Source organism: Nuphar pumila, chromosome 8 (genome assembly GCF_984573655.1).
Source record: "Nuphar pumila chromosome 8, dmNupPumi1.hap1.1, whole genome shotgun sequence".
NCBI classification, from domain to species: domain Eukaryota; kingdom Viridiplantae; phylum Streptophyta; class Magnoliopsida; order Nymphaeales; family Nymphaeaceae; genus Nuphar; species Nuphar pumila.
In genome coordinates this window covers 17104345-17129525 of record NC_143256.1, presented here as the reverse complement: position 1 = coordinate 17129525, position 25181 = coordinate 17104345, and the positions used below count along the sequence as shown (strand labels likewise).

The following is a 25181-nucleotide window of genomic DNA, read 5'->3' as shown; positions in this document are numbered from 1 at the left end:
AACAGTCCAACTTATTGACGTGTTTAGTAAAATTAATTTTTATTTCAACCTAGAGAGATTTACATAATTTGTCTGTTATATGTTCAAACCACAAACTCATCATTTATAAAGGAAATGTCACTTCGCCTATTCTTTACTGACGAAGCAAAGCGAAGCGACACCCTCCTAAACTTGTGCGACCTGTCATTCATTTATAAAGGAAACATCGTTTCATATACCGCTCATTTTAAAAAAGCGCACACAAATAAATTGCATTGCACATTAATTAAAAAACATCATTTCATTTTCCTTTTGCAAAAATGAATTATAATTGATTGCAAGTCAATCAATATCAAGCAACAATATGCCTTTGTTTGTCTTTCTCAATGAAATCGATTTGTATTTAAGAAGTTACCTCGATTTGTATCGCTGAAGTTACCTCAATTTATACTTTACTAAGTCTAAACATTGTGTCGATTTGTTTGTTGTTTTTCTTTTCTGCCTTTTATGAATCAGTCATTTTGTAAATCGCGATAGGACATATCATTCATATAGACAAAGCTCGTAAAGGCAAATCGTAATAGGATATTCAAATGGATTTGGTGGGATGAGATGTATTTGATTGTCAGATGGGTTTAGGTAGGGGAGTGATTGGATTGGGTTGGATGTGAGACCTATTTAGCTCTCATCAAATTTAAACCCAATCTAAACTATTATATATAGAGAGAGATACAAATTTACATATATATATTTTAATTAAATTTATTTGGGTCTCAAATGAACCCAAAAGTTATTATATTTAAGTATGATCCATTTGGAATTTAGATAGATCAAAAACTTATTATATTTTAGTAAAATTCACAGTACACTAAAATGATTCATTTAGATCATAAGTGAATCCAATTCTTTTTTTCTTAAGTAGGAGTTATTTGGACCTCGAATTGAATTCAGATTTAAACAAATTCATTTTACCTTCATGAGAACCATTTAGGTCTCAGGTAGATCCAAAAGCCTTATTTACTTACTGGAATCCAATTGGATCTCCAAATGGGTCTAAATGTTAATATACATAATGAGATCAAATTGAGTCTTTAAGTAGATTCAATATCTTATTTTCTTAGTAGGATCCAATTTGGTCTCTAAATGGATCTAAAATACTTTTACATTAGATTAGATTTATTTGGGTCTTAAATGGATCCAAATCTCTTATAGGTCCAGTCCAAACCCTGATCTGAGTCTAAACTATTTCCATATCCATGATGGTCATGTATTGTATCTAAGCCAAACCATTGATTATGATGTATTATAACTAAATACTCATATTTTTTGTAAATGAATGTGGTTGTAAATCACATCGATTTGTAGTTATGAAGTTACCGCGACAATGATATGTCTTTGTGAACGAAATCAATTTGTATTTATAAAGTTACATTGATTTGTATCATTGAAGTTAACTCGATTTGTTCTTTACTAAGTCTAAACATCGTCTCGATTTGTTTATTGTTTTTCTTTTTTTACCTTTTATGAATCAGTCATTGTGTAAATCGCGATATGACGTGTCGTTCACTTAGACAAAGCTCGTAAAGGCAAACCCAATCTAAACTATTATATATATATATATACACATTTACATATATATTTTTTAATTAAATTTATTTGGGTATCAAATAAACCCAATTTTTTTTTATTTAAGATGATCTATTTGAAATATAGATAGATCCAAAACTTAAACCCTAAACCCCAAACCCCAAACCCCAAACCCCAAACCCTAAAGCCTAAACTACAAACCCTAAAACCTAAAACCCTAAACCCTAAAACACTAAACACCAAACCCTAAACCCTAAACCTTAAATTCTAAAACCCTAAACCCTTAAAACACAAAAACCTAAACCCTAATCGTGATAGGGCATATCATTCTTATAGACAAAGCTCGTAAACACAAATCACGATAGGACAAATCATTTTTGCTTTATGTTCATGGGTGTACAGATCGTGATAGAACACTTCTTCTATAAAAAACAAATCGCGATCTCTTATAGAACTGATTGCAAGCCAATCGGTATCAAGCAAATTGCGATAACATGTAGCCTTTATACGTACAAATCCTTTCAGCCTTTTATCATTTTTTGTGTAAATCACGATAGGAAGAAAGGTCGTAAAAGTAAATCATAGTTTCTGTAGTACACAACGCTAAATGCTTCTTCAATTTTTTTTTATGAAGGCCGAACATTACAACAATTTATTCAGTAGCACTTGTGTGTTGAACTTATTAAAAAAAGAATTATATATTTATAGAATGTCACATTACAAAAAAGAATTATAGAATTACAACAAAGAATTATAGAATTACAATAAATAATTATCGGGATACAAAAATCACATAATGTTTATTCAGTAGCACTTGACGACTCAGATGGACTATGATATACAAATCGTCTCTTTCTTTTCCTTGGTGGACTCTCTTTTCTCAGTGGCCTCTTGGTTTCCTCGAACTTATTCAAACCACTGGTAATCATCTCTACCAGTGTACCATATTGTGATCGCATTTATCTCTCCAAATTCTGCACCTACTTCCGTAACTCCTTATTCTCTCTCTCCAACATCTCTAACCTTGTGACAGAGACTACCTTCTTTTTTGTGAGTTGTGTTTGCTCCTCACCGTGTACTACAACTGAGGGAATCGTTGTTGTAGGCAGAGGGACACGATGAACATTTTTTCTATGCTGAGAGATGACATGTTGGGGGACGGGAGGGATGCATGGGTTCCCAATATTTTCACGTTGCTTCTTCTCAATCTCCAAATTTTGATGCATGGGTTCCTAATATTTTTTAAAATAGTTGAGGTCATATTGTCGTTCTTTATAATCATATGCTATGTTACAAACACCTCATTTGTTCCAGCTATCCAATTGTTTCCTAAAGCGTTCGTGCTAATTCTCGTTCCTGACCCCACCACTATTCATCTTCCTTCTCACTTCCACAAGCTGCTTTGGGGTAGACTGTCCCAAGCCAGCTTACAGGAGAACTTGACTACCATGCTGCAACTTGGCTTCAGATTTGCTAAATAGCCAAATATTGCAGCCAGACAGTCTCGCAGCCTCAGCAATAACCTCTTGGTCCTCGTCCTCCCCATCTTCATACAGTCTCCACACAACCTGTACATTGGAGATTATGGTTTAGGTATAGGCATAATTATTCATGCTAATGAATGCTAAATATTAAAATGATTTATAATAACGAGTGCTAAATATATTACAACGATTGTTGCTAATGAATGTTTTGTATTAAAATGATTTACACTAATGAATGCTACATATTACAACAATTTACAATAATGAATGCTAAAACGATACCGCTTTGTACTAACGAAGACAAAATCATTCAACGATCATTACTTAAGAATGTTAAAGATTATAACGATTTACACTAATAAAAGTTAAATGCTAAAGCGATAACGATTTATACTAAGGAATACAAAATCCTGCAACGATCATTACTTAATAATGTTAAACATTAGAACGATTTATACTAATGAATGCTAAATGCTAATACGATAATGATTTGTACTAACGAAGACGAAATCCTACATCGATGATTACTTAAAAATGCTAAACATTTCAAAGATTTACACTAATAAAAGTTAAATGCTAAAGCAATAACGATTTGTACTAAGGAATACAAAATCTTATAAGCAATCATTACTTTAGAATGTTAAACATTAGAACGATTTATACTAATGAATGCTAAATGCTAATGCGATAATGATTTGTACTAACGAAGACAAATTCTTGCAGCGATGATTACTTAAGAATGCTAAACATTTCAACAATTTATACTAATGAATGATAAATGCTGAAACGATTATAAACGATTTTAAACCATTTACCTTAGCATTATCCTCCTTGACATTTATTGTAGCCTATCGATCGATCTTGGAAAACCATAAATCGCAGGGCCACACTGAGGACAAAAGGCGACAATATGCTCTCATGCTCAGGCCTACAAAAATAATATATTAGTAAGACTATAACCTTCAACGACATTAGTCTATAACTACCAAATATGTAATAAATAATTACCTTAACAGATGGCTAAAACCCTTCGACGGTTTTTGTACCCTTACTCACACGGTAAAGTTGACTGCATAAGAATGCAAGAATAGTAGCACCCCATGCATAGTTGTCTACTTCATCGAAGTCTTTCAAGAACTGCAGCCACAGGTAACTTAACCTCGAACCAGACAAATCCGAAAATAGAGTAAGTCCAAAAAAATAAAGAAGGAAGCTGCGCAACTCTTGGTCAGCTCTTTCAAATGCACATGTAGCAGACCGGCCTTCCCATTTATTACGAAAAGAAGAAACTTTCATTAATGTGAAATTGCTTTCACCAAAAATACATTGACCCCAATCCTCCATCGACATTCCTAGAAGGGTCGTGCACTTGTCCCTTGCATTATAGTTTGAATCTCATGCTAGGACAACAATTCTATGGCACTTAAGACCCGTAATTTGTGGCACATCTTCTAGGGTCATGGTGATCTCAAAAGAATCAAACTGGAATGTGTTCATCTTATGATTTCACTTATTGACCGGGTGGGTCATAGTGTTCCAACACGAGAAAGCCACTGAAGTGCATATTTCATAATTGATCATTCTGATATTCACTCAGATGTCCATATTACGACAGAACTGCAGGCCACTGACACCGCCCTTTGAGCTTTTCACCTGGCGCTCTACTTATCTTCTGACCTCTGTGTAGCACAAAATAACATATTATTTGTATCAAATCAAAATTACTCTCATTTGTACTTTTACATGTCGCTATACACAGTAATTCCTATATATAATAATCGTTGCACACTCGCTATCACTGTAATCATATACACAATAATCAATATCAAAGTAATCGCTATACGTACTAATCGTTATACATAGGTCACAATAATCACTATGCATAGTAATCGCTATCACAGTAATCACTGTACATAATAATACCTATCACAATAAATCATTACGTAATCGCTATATGTTACATATAAACAGATTCAGATATCCTTCAAATTTGGATATTTATCAGATTTGAAAGCAAAATCAGAATCGAATTATACTCGAATAGTTTTAGCTTATCAAATGCAACTGAACAATCAAATTTGGTCGGATATAGAATAAAAAATATGATTCACTGAGTGGCAGTTGTGCCAGAGAATGATGTTAAGGCACTTTATGCATTTGAGAAAGGAGGTGAGACGGCCTTTGTATTTGCATTGAAAACTGGATTTAGCAAGGGATTAAGCATTCTATTATTTCATCACAATTCCAGCAATGAACATTGCATACACAAATATGATCATGGAAAATATTTAGGTGTATGCATGGCTGATCAGACCGACAAAAGGAGAAGGAAAAAAAAAAACACCCAATATAACCCAAAAAAGGCGAAAAACTCACATCAGCAAAATCATATCAAAACACGAGCCATTCTGCTATGTTCTTCTAGTCTTCAATCAAAGACAAACTGGAAAGGGTTTTCCTACAAACAAAACAGAGAATTCTTTTGACGAAGACTGCACAGAGCAAGAAATGTAAGGCCACACAACTTGCTTCCAAAACCAAATCAACCATCAATTGCAGTTACGATCCCGTTACTGCTGCACTAATCTCCACACACGAATGCATGCATCTTCACCAGAGCTTACAACAGTGCAATCATCATTGAAAACTAATCCATAAACACCTCCCAAGTGAGCACCCTTTATGGTTATACGACTTGAAGCTGGCTTATCAACTTCATATATAATTATGCTTGTGTCTAGAGATCCCGTAGCAACCATTGTGCTATCAGGAGACCAAGCCACACAATTTATACGAGCAGTATGGTACAACATGTTCTTAAGCTTAACCTGCAGAAGATAGTCAACTGGTTAGTGAGACAAATGTTCAGGAAGTTAAAAATCAAACCTTGGTAATTAACATTACATTTCTAAAAAGGATTAATGCGGAAGGGAAAGGAAGAAAGAGAGATGGACTATGCAAATGGGAACCAAAAAGTTAGAAGTATGAACAACTTAAATATAGTGACAAAATCTATCAAAAATAAAGAAAAAAAAAACATGGATGAAGCATGACAGCCTTCCACTACTTTAATGTGTGTAAAAAGAATTTAGGAAACAAAAAGAAAATTAAAAAACCATATAGGATTTACATTGTGCCTGATAAATTGAACCATGGCATTTTGCTATGTCACATGGGTGCGGGTGCGGGTGCGGGTGCGACACGGGTGCGGCGCAATTTCAAAAATTTTGGACACGGGGGCTCGGCTATATATATATAATTCTAGTAAACAATTAAAATTAAGTAGCCAAAACTATGACCTTAATTTTTTCGAAAGTTTCAATTTGGCATTCCCATTTCTTTATGGTAGTTCTTAAGCTAGCTTTTCTAATACTTGTGAAACTAGTATTTTTTTAAACTGGAAAAGCATTTATTTAGCTATCTCAAATGGTTGGGTTACCTTTTATCGTGTTTTATACATATTTTTACATAAGTTGTGACTTGTGAAACAGTCACACAGACTGTGCACACAGTCTGTGCAATGCAGTCTGTGACTGTGCAGACTGTGCACAGTCACACAGACTGTGCACAGTCACACAGACTGTGTGCAATGACTGTGCAGTTGCAGTTGCACAGTCTGTGACTGTGCAACTGCATTGCACAGTCTGGTTATATATTAAAAAAAAAGATATATAAAAATTGTTTTTTTTGTTTTTTGTCTTAAAAATGGACATTTTTGGACTCGGTCAAAGTTGACCGAGTCCAAAATGTGGACGGACGCGGCCTGGACTCGTTGACCGAGTCCGACTCGGCGTTGACCGAGTCCGGGCCGAGTCCGAAGCCGCACCCGTGTCCGCACCTGTGTCGGGGCGTGTCGACTCGGGTGCGGCACCTCCCTAGCCGAGTCCGTGTGACATAGGCATTTTGTAGTCTAGGAAAACAAGGGTAATTATAATACCGCACACAAGGCCATAAATGCTTAAGAATTTTCAAGGTTTTTGGATCTAGAATGCCATTGACATACAATAGAATGAATGTCTACTACATTTTTCATAACAGGGATATTGCGCCGAATCAATTCATTCTAGGTCTTGATTGCTTTGTCACCTTCTCATGAAAATCCAGAACATGCAATTAATAGCAAAGTACACCATTATTATCAAAACTGGTATTTGTCTTATGCACCACAATTTGCTTTGTAATCCCATTGTTGCTTAATGCTAAACTTATGGTCCCCAATAGTAATATTCCTGCTTATTGCTGATCTCCAATCTTTACTGGGCTCCTCCTTTTCCCAGTTCCTTCAACTTGCTTCATGTCAAATTTTTTGTGTTCTGTAATTTCAGACAGCTTGTAACATGCCCATTCTATCCCTGACAATGCTCATCTTTCTGTTTAATTAACTCTTAAGGACAAGATGTAAAGATACGTGGCATTTCTTCAATATGTGTTTTTATTTTTGCTTTACGTAACATGCATTAGTATTGTATCATTGTCATCAATGGCTCGGGTAATTGATTTGTAGTACCAGTTGGAGTCACACTATCTCAACCGGGCCATATTCAGGCAAACCTAGCTTGACTAATAAAAAAAAATTAACTCAATCCTAGTGAGGATTAATCTATTATGAGAGATCATCCCATGTGATTAATGAGTTGGGACATCAACCTGTTGTAGTTGGAATATTCATTTTCTCTTTCCTATTTCATTAAGTCAAATTGAAATGACAAAAATTGACACAGAATTAGAGCAGCCATGACGAAGTGATCTATTAATCTCATCTTCATGCTTTTTCCTCTAATCTTCTAACCTCTTTCTTCTCTATGGATTTAATATTTTTCAGAAGATTTCTTTGTTTTGAATGTTAAATTTTAAAACACTTACTGGAATCATAGGCAGATCTGACTGTTAGCTTTGAACAAATCTGGAATCTAACTTGGTTTTTGGTCCCATAGGCTTGGGTGAAGGGGATAAATGGATTGGTACGTGGAAATGGTAGCTCTATCTCAGCTGGTGGTGTGGTTGGCTGGAACCAAATAATCAAATCTTCAAGGGAGTACGACCTTGCAAAGGGGGGTGATTGAATTGGTAATTAAGTTTATGGTTCAAATCAAGCTTGCAAAGGGGTCAAGCTGAGGTTCCAGACTGACTTATGGTCCAGGGATGTAACTCTTGCTGAAAGATATCCACCGTTTTTTCACATAAACAGAGATAACAGCATACTTGTAAGTGAATGTTGGAAAGGAAGAGCTAGTTAGTTCACTGAATTCAGAAGGAATTTCAAGGAGCAAGAGGTAGAAGATTGGTTTTGGTTATGGCTATTGGATTTTTAGGCCCATGGAAAATTTCTGACAGCGAGAATTCCTTATATGGAAATGTGACGGATGTGTTATGTTCTCTATAGCTTCATTTAGCCATGCTTTTGGCTGTAAAGATGTAGACCACTTTCCAAATGACACCGTCCAGGGTTTCCATCCCTCTCCTACAGCCAAGATATTTGTGTGGCTCTTAGCACTTGATAAGGTTAATAACCAGTGCAAATTGAAAGACAAAAGTTTCCAGCTTGCAAGTACTTGCTACTTCTGTTTCGATGAGAATGAAACAATTGAGCATTTGTTTTGGTTTTATCCAGCATTTCAGTGGTTGTTCAAACAAGCTTTGGATTGTGCCAATAAAATGGCCAGATGGGGATTTAGCTTGGATTGGTCGGAATAGGACTGGTGGTTAAGAATCTTAATTTGATCTATTCTGTAAGCTTGTTGAAAGATTTCTTATCCCCTGGCTTAAATTATTTCTCTTAGACAAAAAAAAAAGGATTTACATGGTTTGCAAAGTGTTATAATGTGCATCTCCCTCGCATACTGTCTGTAGACTCTGTACATACACCAATTCTTGTTTTCTTTTTGTTATGTGTGTGTGCTTGTGTTCAAGGATTGATACACACACACACACACACACACACACACACACACACACACACATATATATATATATATATATATATATATATATATATATATATATATATATAGAGAGAGAGAGAGAGAGAGAGAGAGAGAGAGAGAGAGAGAGAGAGAGAGAGAGAGAGAGAGAGAGAGAGAGAGAGAGAGAGAGAGAGAGAGAGAGAGAGAGAGAGAGAGAGAGAGAGAGATGGTACCTCTCGAGTGACATGGTCCCATACAACAGCTTCTCGATTGAGATCACCAGAAATAAACATAGAGGCATCTGGGGAGAAACGAATGACGTTAATAGCACCACGATGCTTCTCAAGGACTGACTCTTCAGTGAGAGTGTCCCCATTGACAGAATAGACGTGGAGTTTCCCATCTTGGCCACCAACAATGGCCTCACTTCCATCAGGTGAAATTGCAGATGCCGTCACAGCAAACCCAAGATTCAGAGTTGACAACACTTTGGATCCACGAAGCATGATTACTCCTGAATCAGTTGAAAGCAATGCCAGCTCGGGCTTATCAAGTGCAATATTTAAGTCCTTTGGTTGTGCACCAATATCAATTTGTTCTTCATCACCACACTGATCAGCATGCAGCGGAATTCTCCTTACCTGTAAAATTTTGGGAAAAGGATCATCTCTTGTAGCAAAAGCAAGTTGAACATATTGTATATAGCTACAGTTGTTGTACAGTCAGCAAAATATAAGCCTTACAGCAGGATATCATCAATTGGAATTTGGCAGGTAGATTAAGAAATTGTTCCTTATTAAAGAAATATGCTATTCATCAGACTTGGTGAGCAATACTACCGTGTATTGAACTTTTATAATTGGCTGGAAAGCTTTCCAGACAAGAATATATGGACTATCCCTGATATTTACTATCAGAACATCAAAGAAGAGGACCAAATATTTGGAGAACACCTGATAAAATCATCAAATTGGACTAGGACAATATAACTTAAAAACGAGGAGAAAATCTCCAACCGAATAGCCTTTGGAAATCTTTCACATGTTATTGCCATTAGACATACTAGCGAGCACAGACATGCTCCCAGTCTATGTCACAGGGACTCACCAAAGAGGCCTCTGCACCCACGTCGACGCGACGCGGGTGTGGCACCCAATTCGGTCAACCCGCACCCAAGGTTATCATTGTCCAAAATGGACTTGGTTAACTTTGTCCATTAAAAAAAGGGACAGGGCTTGATAATGGGTAAGGGTACCTCGAGCACCCCCCTCCCCCCCCAATTAAAAAAATAAGGGGGTACCTCGAGAAGGGGTAAAGAGGGATGGGGCTTGAGAATGGGGTACCACGAGAAAGGGTAAAGGGGTGGTGTTAAAATATATATATATATATATACCCTCCCGCACCCCCACACCCAAGTTCTTTTAAAGTGCCGCATCGCCGCCCCCGCATCTGCACCCGTACCTATGTGACATAGCTCCCAGTTTATCCAATACATATATGCACATGTATGAATACAAATTGTAGTTAGTTGCCTGTTTATAGAGAGCGTGAGAGAGGTTGACTATACCATGCACGTGCGAAAATCAAATTCCACTTGTACAACTTACATAATGAATAACAAATAGTGTCAACTGTCACATACAAATCAATTCCTTATGCTGTGAACATTGGATCAAGAGAATTTCCGCTCATGACATTTTATATGTCAAAATTACAACTGGCACGGTAACAATGTCAGAACAAAACAATATCCATAGTGCTATGATTAGGCCAATGAAGCACTGCTCGTCATATTATATCATTACATGGCAAGGTGTACCTTTCAAAAGGTATATGTGTAATTAGGTTAACCTAAAGTTAGACATAACATACAAGAGAGTTGACTGCGACATCACCCACCATATGAGGCACTTTACAGCCCTGTGGTACCTCCTGTTATCTCTTCTCTATTCTTCGTCTTCACCACATGAACATAAAGTTGAATTACTTGCTTAAAAGATGTAGTACTGCTCATTTCAAGCATGGGCGTGAACAAATCTCAATTCATTTTTTATTTCTTCTCAAGGAGTATTGAAAATGATATTACTTGCATATTTTGGTCAAACTATTTCAATGGAATATTATATAGAATTTCAAAGGCTATTTAAGTTTCTAATTCAAGAATTTGACATCAAGAAATTGGTCTCATTTACGTACCTCTTAGAGATTGAAGTTACAAGAACAACAAAGAGTATATTTATCTTTTAGAGAGAATATGTTGGAAGATACTGTTATTAGTCAGTTTGGAGCCTTGTGAATTAACTAACATATCTGTTATCCGATTAGCCTGATTAATCAATTCATGCACAATGAAATGATACTGAGATGGGCCATGAATATTCAAAAAATTGAAGGCTACTCATCAAAAAGGAATCTTATGCCAATTCCTTTGAAGTACAAAATAGATGACCTGCATGTATGTGCATAAAAGAACCGCCTCTGGTTTTATTTTCTTTGAGAGTGAATTCCGTACCATTGAATAGAAAAGAGACAAATGATCATAAGCTTAAATGTTGAAGCCAAATTATAAAGCCATGTCTTTTGGGCCATTTGAAAAGAATTCATGTAAAAGCAATATTACAAAAGGCAGAGATTCAGGTGAAACTTCTAGGAAGCTTTATGGTGATAAATAATATCTATGAAAAGAAGCAACCATATATTGGTGACTTGCCACTTTAATAAGAAAGAGTTGCATTCAAGATGTTTAGCACTTCAAATTTTCTGAACAGAATTGCAAATTCTCCAAGAGAGTTCAAGGCTTGACTTCATAAATCAATTCGATAGATATCTTTGCAACACCTCAAGATGGAGCATTGTTGCCTATCTCAATTAGGGGTGGCAATCGGGTCGGGTTGGCAGGTCGACCCGGCGGGTTGGCTGGTCAGCATACCTCAACCCGACCCGTTTATTAAACGGGTCGGCTGTGGCAAACACGAACCCGACCCGTTTATTAAACGGGTAACCCGACACGACCCGCCACCCGTTTATAAACGGGTTGGGTCGGGTAAACGGATTGGCAGGTTGACCCGCCCGCCTAACCCGTTTATTAAACGGGTCAGCTGGGTAGGCATACCCCTAACACGAACCCGACCCGTTTAATAAACGGGTTAGGCGTGAAAAGATACTGTCATTTAGTATAAAGTCTGGGTCTCAGGATCCAGACCCAATTCCTTTCATTTTAAACACATGCTCATTAATGTTTCATTAATGACATGCTATAATTTTATCATAACATGTAATGGGTATTTTCGTACCCTAGCTATTGTATCTGTGTGTATTTAATCAGAGAAGCAAAAATGAATACCCTGATTAGGGATTTTTGCTTCAGCCTCGTTCTCTCTCCCCATGCTATGTTGTTGCTTGTAGATGAAGAAAGGAAACCATGATTTCTATCATGGTATCAGAGCAGCAGGTTCAATATTAAAGATCAGTTCCTTCTATGACTGATTTGTCTCCTTCTAAGGTACCTGTTTTCTCATTTTTCCTATCGATTTCTCTTGTATTTAAATCTGCAGTCTGGACTGAAATCTCTTCTTCGTACTCTCCTCTTTCTTTTTGCTCTTTTGAAATACATCATTAATCTGCTTATTGTCTTCTTCAAGTACCTCCTTTTGATTCCCCTTTTTTATTTAAGCCAACGTGTTTCTCTTATTTCCAAAATCCAAAACTGAAATTTGGTCACGTTGGCATATTTCCTCCTTCTTTTATTCCCTGTTGTTCTTCTGTCATATCTACTACTTCTTTCACATTGCTGCACGTGATCTTACCCATCCATAAGCAAAATAATCAAGCAAGATCAATTTTTTTGATCTATGTGTGATTACAAGAGTTGAAAAGGATCACTCCAAACTCATTTGCATATTGACGTCAGATTAGATTGTGATCTGCACGCCCAGATCTATCTTGATTAAAATAATTTCATCTTCGAATTCATTTTCATCTCTGTTTTGCCTGTTTTCTCATTATTCTAAAAGGAAAACACATTATTTTCAAAATAACGTACCTATTACTGATTGAATTTTATTCAGAACAGATTCTTTACTGTGCAGTCCTGTTTTTCTGCCTCGTGTTCATCAGTTAAAAAAAAAAACTAGTCTGGTCTTTAGACTTCTCTGATATTAAAATTTATGTTCTGAATTATACTAGAATTCAATTGTGGTTGGGTCTTTGTCGTAAGGCCATTTCTTATTTTTTATTCCTTCTCTTGGTTGGATCTTATTCCTTCTTGTTTTTGGCTTCAAAAGAATATGGACTCATTCCCTCATTCTCAGTCTGGTCTTTCCTCAAACTTTCTCAGCCAACTCGTGTCTGAGAAACTGAACAATTCCAATTTCCTAACTTGGAAGCAACAAATCATACCATTCATAAGAAGTCAGGACCTTTCTGGACATCTGGATGGTTCTGTTCCTGTTCCTCCAGAATTCATACCACAAGAAGAAAAGAATGGTGAGAAAGATCTTTCTATTACCTATGTTAGAAATCCTGAGTATGTATCCTGGATGAAGTGAGATCAGGCGTTGGTTGCCTATATCACTTCTACATTGTCACAAGAAGTGCTTGTGGCAATTCCAGATGACTGCTCTGTTAAAATGTAAAACTGTGCAAATGTTTCATATTTACTGACAAAAATGATAAACTTTCTCCTCGTGTGATTCCCTGTGCCTTTTTAGGATATGCTGAAAACCAGAAAGGTTATAGATGTTTTGACTTCAAAAATAATAAACTATATGTGTCTAGAAATGTTTCCTTTCTTGAAAAGGAGAGCTTCTTTGATTTTAGAAAATTAAAAGACGTCACTGAGTACTCCTTTTTGCTAGATCTAATATCAACATCTGATGAATATGACCTTGATTGTAACTTTGATGATGATCAAAGAATTATTGATCTTAATGTTGAAAATGAAGAAGTTCATAGAGATACTAGTATTCAATATTCCAGGCGACAAGAGTCTAATCCTCCATGTGCACTTGAAAAATATTCTAACATTCCAACTAGACAATCATCCCGAATCTCGAGGCCTCCAGGAAAGTTTATATTCTAACCTTGATTGAAACCGAGTCGACTCATGACTCAGAAAATCGAGTCGAATCGGGACTCGTGAAACCGAGTCGACCGAGACCCGGGCTCTCGATGAGTCTAGAGCCTGCCAAAAGAGGCGAGGGGTAAAACCCTAGCCAGTTTTCTAAAGCTCTGCCCCTCCATTCCAGCGTTCCCCTTCAGTCACAGGCAAGACGACAACCCCATTCGCCGGCAACACTTGTGCTCTCCAGTGCCGCCGGCCTCCCTTCGGTGAACCCGCGGTGGCGGTGCCCCCCTCCGAGCTTCTCCCTCTCGGCTGCAATCTCCGGCGACGCGAGGCACCGGTGTCGCAGTCAGTCGGACCTTTGCCAATCTCCGGCAACCATCGCTAGCAGTTTGAAGAAGACCCTCTTATCTCCTAAATTTGAGGGTGGGTTTTGTTCATGTTCAGTGGCTCTGGTGATACAGTATCCAGTTATCCATTCTACAGGAGCAATACAGGCCAATCCTTCAATTTGGTTCTTGATCCTTTCTTTTTGGGGCACAACTGAACGTGGGTCTAGTTTCTTTCCTCCTTTTTGGGCGCAACCTCATTGGAAGAGTCAATCTTGCTATCCTTTCTTGGTCATCGTGCGTGCATAGGACTCTCCTTTTGTGCCTGCTGCTAAAAAAAGGTATGGATGTCTATCAATGTAACGAAGGCAACGGATAGCGTATCTTTATCTACCAGATAGTTGGTGAGTGAATTGCTTGTTCTCGATTGTCTAGGATTCTTGTAGTGAGTAACTGTGGCCATTGACAGATTTTAATATTTGGGCGTCTGTATTTTTTGTCTAACAGGCATTTTTATACTCTTTTTGCTTGAATTCTGCATATGGTGCATGTTGGTCATCATCGGTGTCATAAAAAATGTATTCATTTTTTAGCTTAAAGCTTTTTCGGGGTTCTACGGCCAATCTTGGTGGTCAGAGGCGGAGTTGGGGGGGGCGGGGGCAGGAATGGGCTGTAGCCCAGTCCTGCCTCTCGAAACAGTTAAATTTTTTTTTTTTAAAAAGCCCAGTCCTAGCCCAGCTCAGCCCTGACTGCAGCAAATAGTTTGATTTGTCCATATAAAATAGATTTTTATTAATAATTGTAGCCATTTTTTATTTTATCTCAATTTTTTTTTTTGGGGGCGCTGCCCCCGAGCCCCCGACTATCACGCCATTTTTTTTTTGCTACACCCCTGTTTGCCCATCCCCCACGTCAATCCTAGCTACGCCACTGGTTTGTATCATACGAGTCTTTCTCACCCACATATAGGGCAGTTATTGCATTAATTCGCTCATATGAAGAACCATCCACATATTTTCAAGCAAAAAATGATATCAAATGGATAGAAGCCATGAAAGCTGAATTAGATGCACTTGAAAAGGCTTCTACATGGAATATTCAAGATCTTCCTTCAGGGAAGAAAACTATAGGATGTCGATGGGTTTATAAAATTAAAACCAAGAGTGATGGTACTCTTGAAAGATATAAAGCCCGTTTAGTAGCCAAAGGTTATGCCCAAGAATATGGGATTGATTATGAAGAAACCTTTGCTCCGATGGCTCGTATGACTACTGTCCGAACCTTAATTGCCTTAGCTTCTATCAAAAAATGGTCTATTTTTCAAATGGATGTCAAAAATGTTTTTTTAAATGGAAAGCTAGTTGAAGAAGTATACATGGAACCCCCTCCTGGTCTAAGTATTCCTAAGGGTAAAGTCCTTCGCTTAGAAAAAACTCTTTACGGACTTAAACAAGCACCAAAAGCTTGGTATGATAGGTTTAGTCGTGTTATGATTGATATTGGTTTTCAATTCTGTTTAACTGACACTGCTTTGTTTATTAAGAATTCTGATGCAGGGATCATTGTGCTTCTTCTCTATGTGGATGATATGATCATCATCGGAAGCGATAAACAGGGAGTTGAAACAATCAAAACACTTCTTAAATCTCATTTTGAAATGACTGATTTGGGCTTGTTGAGATACTTTTTAGGCATTGAAGTTGCTTATTCTCCTAGAGGATATTTATTATCTCAGACTAAATTTGCTTTTGATATTGTTTTCAGGTCTGGTATTACTGATGATAAGAAAGTTGACACTCCAGAAGTTGTTAATGTTAAAATGAAGATTGATGATGGAGAACTTCTTGCAGACCCTACTCCTTATAGACAGCTTGTCGGGGCACTTTCCTATCTATCCATTACCAGACCAGATATAGCACATGCTGTTCATACAGCAAGTCAATTTCAACATGCTCCTACTTCTGTTCATATGGGAGCAGTCATGCGTATTATCATATACATCAAGTCCTCTCTTTCACAAGGACTTTTCTTATCTTCCTCCTCTTCTCTTGATTTAATTGCATATACTGATGCTGATTGGGGAGGTGATCCCAATAACAGACACTCAACCACTGGGTTTTGTGTCTTTTTAGGGGAATCATTGATCTCGTGGAGGTGTAAAAAGCAGCAGAAGGTATCTCTCTCATCCACCGAAGCTGAATACAGAGCCATGACAACCACGACCATGGAAGTAGTTTGGCTCCGACGACTGCTTGCTGACATGGGAGCTGAAGCAACAAAGGCTTCACAAATGTGTTGTGACAACAAAAGTGCGATCTACATTGCCAGTAACAGAACATTCCACGAACGCACCAAACACATCGAAATGGATTGTCACTACGTCAGAGAGGAATATCTACACAGGATAATTGATCTACCATATGTCACTTCAGAATATCAGTTAACAGACTTCTTTACAAAGCCTCTCGCTGCTCCCCGATTTCACTTTCTCTAGACAAACTTTCGCTCATTGTACCGTAAGTTTGAGGGGGAGTGTTAAAATGTAAAACTGTACACATATGTATATATAATAATATTATATTATTATTATATATATATATATATAAATACATTTTTCATTTCTTTCTTTTCTGTATTTTTTTTCCTTTATTTTTATTTTTTGTCTTTATGTCATCTAGTTCAGTTTGAACTAGAATGACTGTTGCTAGTCAAGTCCTGTCCAGACTTGACTAGCAATAGAGCTGTTGGACTGACACATTCCAACAGCTCTTAATAGAGCTGTTGGACTGACACATTCCAACAGCTCTAAATAGAGCTGTTGGACTGTGTCCAACAGCTCTATTGAGTCCTCTTTCAGCTGTGTATATAAAGGGGTGCAGCCCCTCTTGTATTTCATTCCAATGCTTCTTAAGCAATTGGTTTTTCATATCAATAAATAATACATTTTTGTTTTTATTTTGTTTCGGGTTATACCCTTTTTAAGGGTTATGCTTTAGTGTCATTCTTGACACTTGCCCTTGTTAATCTAAGCTCGTGTTTCGAAGATCCCCATTTCATTTCATGCTCAACAATGCAATTATGGCATCGACTGGTTTAGACATATTCTCAAGTTTCTCAGGCCAGAGTATTATTTTTAAAGAAAGAGTTTCAAATGCTAAGAAAGGACTCCATGACTATTATGGAGTATTTGAACAAAATGAAGACTATTACAGATCAATTGGCCATTGTGGGATGCCCTGTTAGTGACAAAGATATGGTGCGACAAACTTTGAGTAGGCTGGGGTTGGACTATCATATGATGGTTACTTCCTTATTGTGTTTGCCAGATTTACCTACATTTGAAGATCTTCGTGTCAAGCTTTTACAGTATGAGATGACGTTGAAAGGATTTTCTGAAGATACTCATGCTCATGTTGGAGCACACAATGTTCTTGCCACAGGAGTTGCCTATGGGCGAGGACGTGGTAGGTATGATTTTCGAGACAAATGGGGTCAAGAAAGAAATGGACAAGGAAGTCGTGGAATACTACCTACACCCAATGTTCCTCCCAATGGGCAAAGGCAAAGGACAATACCTACCTGCTTTCTCTGCAACAAAAAGGGACACATAAAGGCAAATTGTTGGTTTAACCCGCAAAATAGAGGAAAGCAATTGGAGACAAGAAAGGGAACAGATACATTGAAAAATAGTGGAGAAGTCAAAGAGTTACTATTATTCGCCTTGGCTGAATTGAATATCAAACAGAATAATCAAGGTACTTGGTATGTTGATTCGGGTGCAGCCACTCATGTCACTGGTGATGCTGGTAAGCTCCTAAATCTTGTTTCTTATGTTGGTAGAAATAGTATAGTCACTGGAGATGGGTCTCACCACCATATTTCGCACATTAAAAATTTTGTAATCCCCATGTCCAACTATTCTCTTGCACTTTCAAATGTCATTCATGCTCCTAATATCAAGAAAAATATTGTTTCTGTCTCTAAACTTGTAGATGGCATTAATGCTTCAGTTGAGTTTACTCCTTTTTTTGTTTGTGTTAAGGACCTTCAAACGAGAGAAACATTCACTGAAGGAAAACGTCAAGGAAATATGTACGTGTTCCAAGAGAATCCTTCCTCTCGTGTTCAACCTGTTGATTCCATCTTGAAGCTCACATCATCATCTTCAGTTTCTACTGAGAGTGTTTTTAATCTTTCTGAATGTATTGAGTCGAATCTTTGGCATGGTCGTCTGGGTCATTGTAGTAGTCGCTTTATTGATAAGCTTGTTTCAAGTAGTCTTATTCCCAAGTCAAGTCTAGACTTAAGTGTCGATAATAAAAAGTGTTCTAGTTGTCTTCAGTGTAAGAGTCATGTTCTTCCTTTTCATTCCATTAATAAAAGAGCTTCAAGACCATTTGAAATTATATGTTCTGATGTTTGGGGCCCGGCTCCAGTTCCTTCCATGTATGGCACTAGATATTATCTCATATTTGTTGACAGTTATTCTCGATATACATGGATCTTCTTTATGAAAAGTAAATCTAAAACCTTCAAGTTATTTCAGAATTTTCATTCTTTTGTTCAAAACCAATTCTCTCAGAATATTATTTGTTTCCAATGTGATGGAGGGGGTGAATTCTCTTCAAATAACTTCATAAATTTCCTCCAAACAAATGGAATAAGTAGATATGTGTCTTGCCCTCACACACCTCAACAGAATGGGATTACTCAACGGAAGCATTGTCATATTGTCAAGAGTGCAATGAGCATGATGCATGATAGTAACCTTCCAGTTACCTTCTGGGCAGAGGCTTTTCACACAACTGTCTATGTCATAAATTGATTGCCTATGAACATCTTAGAGAACAAATCACCCTATTTCTCTTTGCATGGTGTGCATCCAAATTATCACGATTTGCGTGTATTCGGGTGTATGTTATGTTCATGTTGACAGTTCAATGCGGCACAAGTTTCAGGATAAGGCCTTAAAGTGCAGATTTGTGGGGTATGCTGATGATTACAAAGGCTACAAATGCTATGATCCCGTGAGCAAGCGCATAAAAATATCCAGAAATGTTGTGTTTGACGAATCAAATTTTGGTCATAATGCTAGCACTCCTCCTGAAATTGAAGTTTATCACCCTTGGTTGAACTCAGATCTCTTTTCTAGTATTGATAATGTATGTTCTTCTTAATGTAATCAAAGAGACTAGGGAAACGTATCTACTGTTGCGCAAAGAACTCAAGAAAGTGTAACGTCTGAATCACTATTGGCCCCCGAAAGGTATAAAGGCATTGGTTACTCTCGACGTGAGAAGGAGATACCTCCCAGCTTTAATCAGGAGCATAATTCTCCTTATGTTTCCACTCAATCACTTGCTCACAGAAGGTCTACCCGACCTCGGCATCCTATTGATAGGTGGGTCAGTTATGAGAACTTCACGATGGATTTTCAACTTTTCTTAACCTCTTTGGGCAAGGAAGATCAACCGACAACATTTTATCAAGCAATAAATTCTAAGAGATGAATTGAAGCTATGAACAACGAAATGGCGGCTCTTCATGAGTCTGGCACTTGGGATATTGTTCCCAGACCACATAATCGGAATGTGGTTGGGTCAAAATGGGTCTATAAGATAAAGTATAAGCTAGATGGTGCTATCGAGCGATATAAGGCAAGGCTGGTTGCCAAAGGATTCACACAGGAGCAAGGACAAGACTATGATGAGACCTTTATTCTAGTTGTGAAAATGGGAACTATCCACATCATAGTATCATTGGCTGTTGAGCACCAGTGGACTCTCAACCAATTGGATGTGAAGAATGCGTTTCTACATGGAACTCCGAAGGAAGAAGTATACATGGAGCAGCCCACTGGGTATGCAAAAGGGAACTCTAAAGAATACGTGTGCAGGTTAAAGATAGTTATATATGGTCTAGAGCAGGCATCTCGATCTTGGTTTGACAGTTTCGCTCTTGAAGTAGAAAAATATGGGTTTAGTCGGTCTCTTCTTGACCATTCTCTTTTCATATTTAAATGCAAAGATATAATTACCCTGTTATTGATATATGTTGATGACATTATCATTACAGTTAACTCTAATGAACATATTGAACAGGTTAAAGAACTTTTGAATCATAAATTCAAGATGAAGGATCTTGGTAAACTGCGATACTTTCTTGGAGTAGAAGTTGACAGGACTCCTTAAGGCATGACGCTTACTCACCATAAGTATACCATTGATGTTCTTAGCAAGGCAGGTATGACAGATTGTAAGCCCCTCAGCACACCCAATGTACTTCATCAGAAACTCAGTTGCTAAGATGGAGATTTGTACGAGGATCCTACAGGATATCGCAGGATAGTAGGAATGCTTCAATATCTTACCTTCACTCGGCCTGACATTGTCTATTCTGTCAATCAGGTATCTCAGTTCATGCATGAACCACATATTGGGCATATGAAAACCGTTAAATGCATTCTTCCATATTTGAAGGGTACTATTGGAGATGGTCTTCTGTACAGAAAGAGTATGCCTGGTCATCACATGCATGAACTCCTTACTTACACAGATGTAGATTGGGCAGGAGATCCAGATGAACGTAGGTCTGTCTTAGGATACTGCATTTTCATTGGGCTAAATCTTGTCTCCTGGAGCAGTAGAAAACAAAAAGCCATAGCCAGGTCGAGCACAGAAGATGAATATAGATCAATGTCAGCTACTACAGCCGAAGTAACATGGATCAGACACCTGTTGACAGAAGAGAATCGATTTCTAAAAGTATTCTCTTGTGTGACAATCAAAGTGCTATCAACATGTCATTCAATACTATCTACCACAGTCGTGCCAAACATATTGAAATTGATCAACATTTTGTAAGACAAAAGGTTGAAGAGAAGGAAATTGAACCAGAATACGTGCGGACTGCTGATCAAGTTGTTGACTTGTTTACAAAAGGACTTATCAAGGACAGATTTTGGATGTTCATGGTCCAAAACCATGTACAACTGGAGGGGGGGTGAAAAGATACTGTCATTTAGTATAAGGTCTGAAACTCAGAATCCAGACCCAATTCCTTTCATTTTAAACACATGCTCATTAATGTTTCATTAATGGCATGCTGTAATTTTATCATAACATGTAATGGGTATTTTCATACCCTAGCTATTGTATTTGTGTGTATTTAATCAGAGAAGCAAAAATGAATACCCTGATTAGGGATTTTTGCTGCAGCCACGTTCTCTCTCCCCATGTTGTGCTGTTGCTTGTAGATGAAGAAAGGAACCCATGATTTCTATCAAGGCAGGTCGACCCGTTTATTAAACGGGTTAGTTTAAGCCCAACCTGAACCCGCCTAAAAGGCGGGTTGGCGGGTCGGGTTGGGAGGTCGTGTCAGGTTTTGCCACCCCTAATCTCAATATTTGTCATATTTTATGACAAAATCTTTGCAGTTTGTAGTTCTACTTTTAAAGGCAGTGACATTTTTTATTGATAAAAATATAATTTACAATCAAGCTCCTTTACCACCCGGAGAAAATTATTAACACTATCACAGTTCACTATACATGGAGTTCACAAAACTATACTAGTCATCAATAACTTCACTTTTCATATTCTTTATATATTTTATATTTTTCATTCCATTGTTCTCTAAAATGCCAAAATTACTTCTGTAATATCACATAAGGGCATTTTGTGAAGCACATTCTTGTACCATTTCTATATTGAGGGATCTAACATTTCTCCATCAACGCAAGATTTCATTTTCTTGTTATTCAATTGCAATGAACATCTAGTCAGTCTTTTCCCTCAAGACATGTTTTATTTAGAACACAAGATCTTGTTGGCTTACTATGCCTGACTCAACATTGAGTAGTAATTTTAGCTAGTGTGTAAATTGCCTACCCCATCAAGGTGCAAGATTGAATTGAAATATATTCATTTCAGTGATCATATTGGATAATAGAAAGACACATCATCATGTTCTCCAGCCTAGTTGCAATCATAAGTCATCAAGAAAATCAGCTTCAAAAAGATGGTGCAAGCACACAAACCACAAGATATAAAAATAAAGGCAACTACTACATGTACATGAAGAAATGGTGCTACCTTGTTATCAAAGGCAAATGTGGTGAGCTCTCCTTCCACCACTGCAAAACATTTAATTTGAGAGTTCTCCCTTCTCTGTAACCTTCCTGCACATCCAACTCCTTGCATCCATCGGACAATCACCCCATCATAACTGCTAGACAGAATAATATTCTGGCTGCCTTCAGAGGTGACTGCCAAACCAGTGACGCTCTTCATGTGCCCAGAAAATGATACTGGCATCTTTTCTAGGTCATTGGCTGAATATATACTAATAGTGCCACCAAGGGAAACAGTGACAAGATGATTATTCTGCCACAGGCAACCAACTAGCATTCCATCCAGTCCAGAATCAGATGAAGTAAGTGTCTTCTTCACCTTACCGTTTCCATTTTCATCAATCTCCCACACTTTTGCAGTTTTATCTGCAGACACTGTTAGCACCTGAAACAGCAGGATAAGCTTTCGCAGTAAGATATGAGAGTTGGCTACTAGAGAAATAAATATATAAAACAAAGAATGAATAGGTATCTTTCTGTTGAGTCACACCAAAAGAAAAAATCATAATCAGCAAGTGCATTCTCTTTGAAGACCTAAAAATAAGAAAAAACAATGTATCAAATATTGCATTAACACTTTCCTTTAATCCACCTGTAAAATTGCAACAGGCAATTCAGTCAAAACCAGAAATCCAGCAGTAGCCGATGTGATTCGAAGCTAACAAGGAAAATGAAGGGCTTTTCACCATCTCTATTTCTCATAGTGACATAATCACTTCAACAGATTAAGTTTGCAAACTAAAGGCTATTAAGATACAGCATACAATGCAAACTACTTGTCTTAGATGTTCAAATGATATAACCCAAATATTGTTAAGATATATATATATATACATATATATATATATACTTGTATATATATTATGTACTTTAAAGTTAAGTCAACTGTGGTTGACTTAGACTAGTTGTTGGACTGCTGGTCCAACGGCTAGAAATCTAGCCATTGGACTAGGTCCAACAGCTAGTCAAACTAATGTGGACTCCCTTTTTCTCTCCTTTAATCTCTTTTCTTCCTCCGTTTCTCTATAAATATGGGTGCCTTTGTAAGGTAAGAGAGTGATGGGTAGTTTTAAGCTTCTTGTGTGTTTTTTAGTGTATTGTAATGATGATTAAAATGTATTTTTCTTTGTATTTTTAATGTTCTTTATTAATGAAGTTATTCATTCACATTCTATTGTGTTTTATTTTAGTTATTATGTTTTTATCCAAATGCATTGTGTTTTTATTCTTGGAGTTCATTATAGAGTGCATTGAGGTCCATGCCATTTTGTGACATGGTATCAGAGCAAGGCATCATGGTCTTGAAAAAGATTCGTATTAATGAATAGCATGGATTCGAGGATTTTGCATTCCGGTATGTATCTTTAGCTTTTCTATCTTCATATGTATGGTAGGTGTTTTGAAAGGGTTATATTAAAAATGAATGTCTTCTTTTGAAATTACAATATGTAGAAATTGTTAGAAGTCAAGCACCTTCGACCAGATCTTCATCCACAGCAGAAGAGAAAGGGATTTGCAAGAAGGAGAGGCGGCAATGACTGACACGATTCTCAATGAGAGGTTGTGCCCTATATTCAATGTTATATATATGATACAAGTTGGATTGGGTCTGTCAACCCAGACCCGATAATACCAACCATGTAAATACAATACAAAAGAATCATTTTGGGTCTAGAACTAGACCTGTACACTACATTCTCAATACCCTCCTTCAAGTTGTGCATGGTTTTGCAACATGGACAACTTGTTCTTCAAGAACCAAAAACGCATATTGGTACGACCCTTAGTGAACAAATCTGCCACTTGGTCAGCCGTAGGAACATAAGTAGGTGCAACTTCTCTATCTTCAATCTTTTGCCGAATGAAGTATTGATCAATCTCTATATGCTTTGTGCGACTATGGTGAATAGGATTAAAAGCAATTTGTATGACACCTTGATTATCGCGCAAGAGAGTGGTGGGTAGCATAGATTCTCCAACTTCAGTCAAAAGATGTCTCAGCCATGTGGCCTTTATTGTAGCAGCCACCATAGATCGATACTCAGCTTCAATACTAGATCGTGCAAATGCACGTTGTTTCTTGTTACTCTACGCCATCAAGTTCCCATCAAGAAAAGCACAATATCCAGAAACCGACTGCCTGTCATCTGGAACTCCAGCCCAATCTGCATTTGTGTATACATCCAGTCGATGTTGCTCCCCTTTAGTCTTGGATTGATGATAAACTAGACCATCTCCAAGAGTTCCTTTTAAATATCGAAGGATTCTCTTGACAACATTCATATGCTTTGTTCGTGGGTCATGCATGAATTGTGAAACTTGATTCACTGCATACACAATGTCTGGTCTAGTGAAGGTGAGATATTGGAACATACCCACAAGACTCCGATATTTCTTGGAATCTTCATATGCTTCCCCATCCCGGGATCCGAGTTTATGATTAAGGACACTAGGGGTGGATAGAGGTTTATAATCCTTCATGCCTGCCTTATCCAACAAATCCAAAGTATATTTGTGTTGGGTTAGTGAAGTGTTTCATCCTGTCGATCCACCTCAACCCCTAAGAAATAACGCAAAACCCCCAAATCTTTCATCTTAAACTGTCGACTCAATAAGATCTTGGTAGCTTCTATGTGTTCATCGGAGTTCCCAGTAATAATAATATCATCCACATATATAAGAATTAAGGTGCGTACCTGACAATCT

At 37.4% G+C, this 25181-nt stretch overlaps 1 protein-coding gene across 1 annotated transcript in view; it reads right to left on the bottom strand.

Annotated features, from left to right (window-relative positions):
• Positions 1-5620: 5620 nt before the first annotated feature.
• Positions 5621-25181, bottom strand: part of LOC149829688 (actin-interacting protein 1-2-like) — a 48711-nt gene continuing 29150 nt past the window's right edge. Inside the window, exons 4-6 of the mRNA XM_090015251.1 lie at positions 22438-22860; positions 9187-9594; positions 5621-5878 (exon numbers count right to left, since the gene is read on the bottom strand). Of these exons, the coding sequence (XP_089871377.1) occupies positions 5621-5878; positions 9187-9594; positions 22438-22860 (1089 nt within the window). The remainder of the gene's footprint in view (positions 5879-9186; positions 9595-22437; positions 22861-25181) is intronic.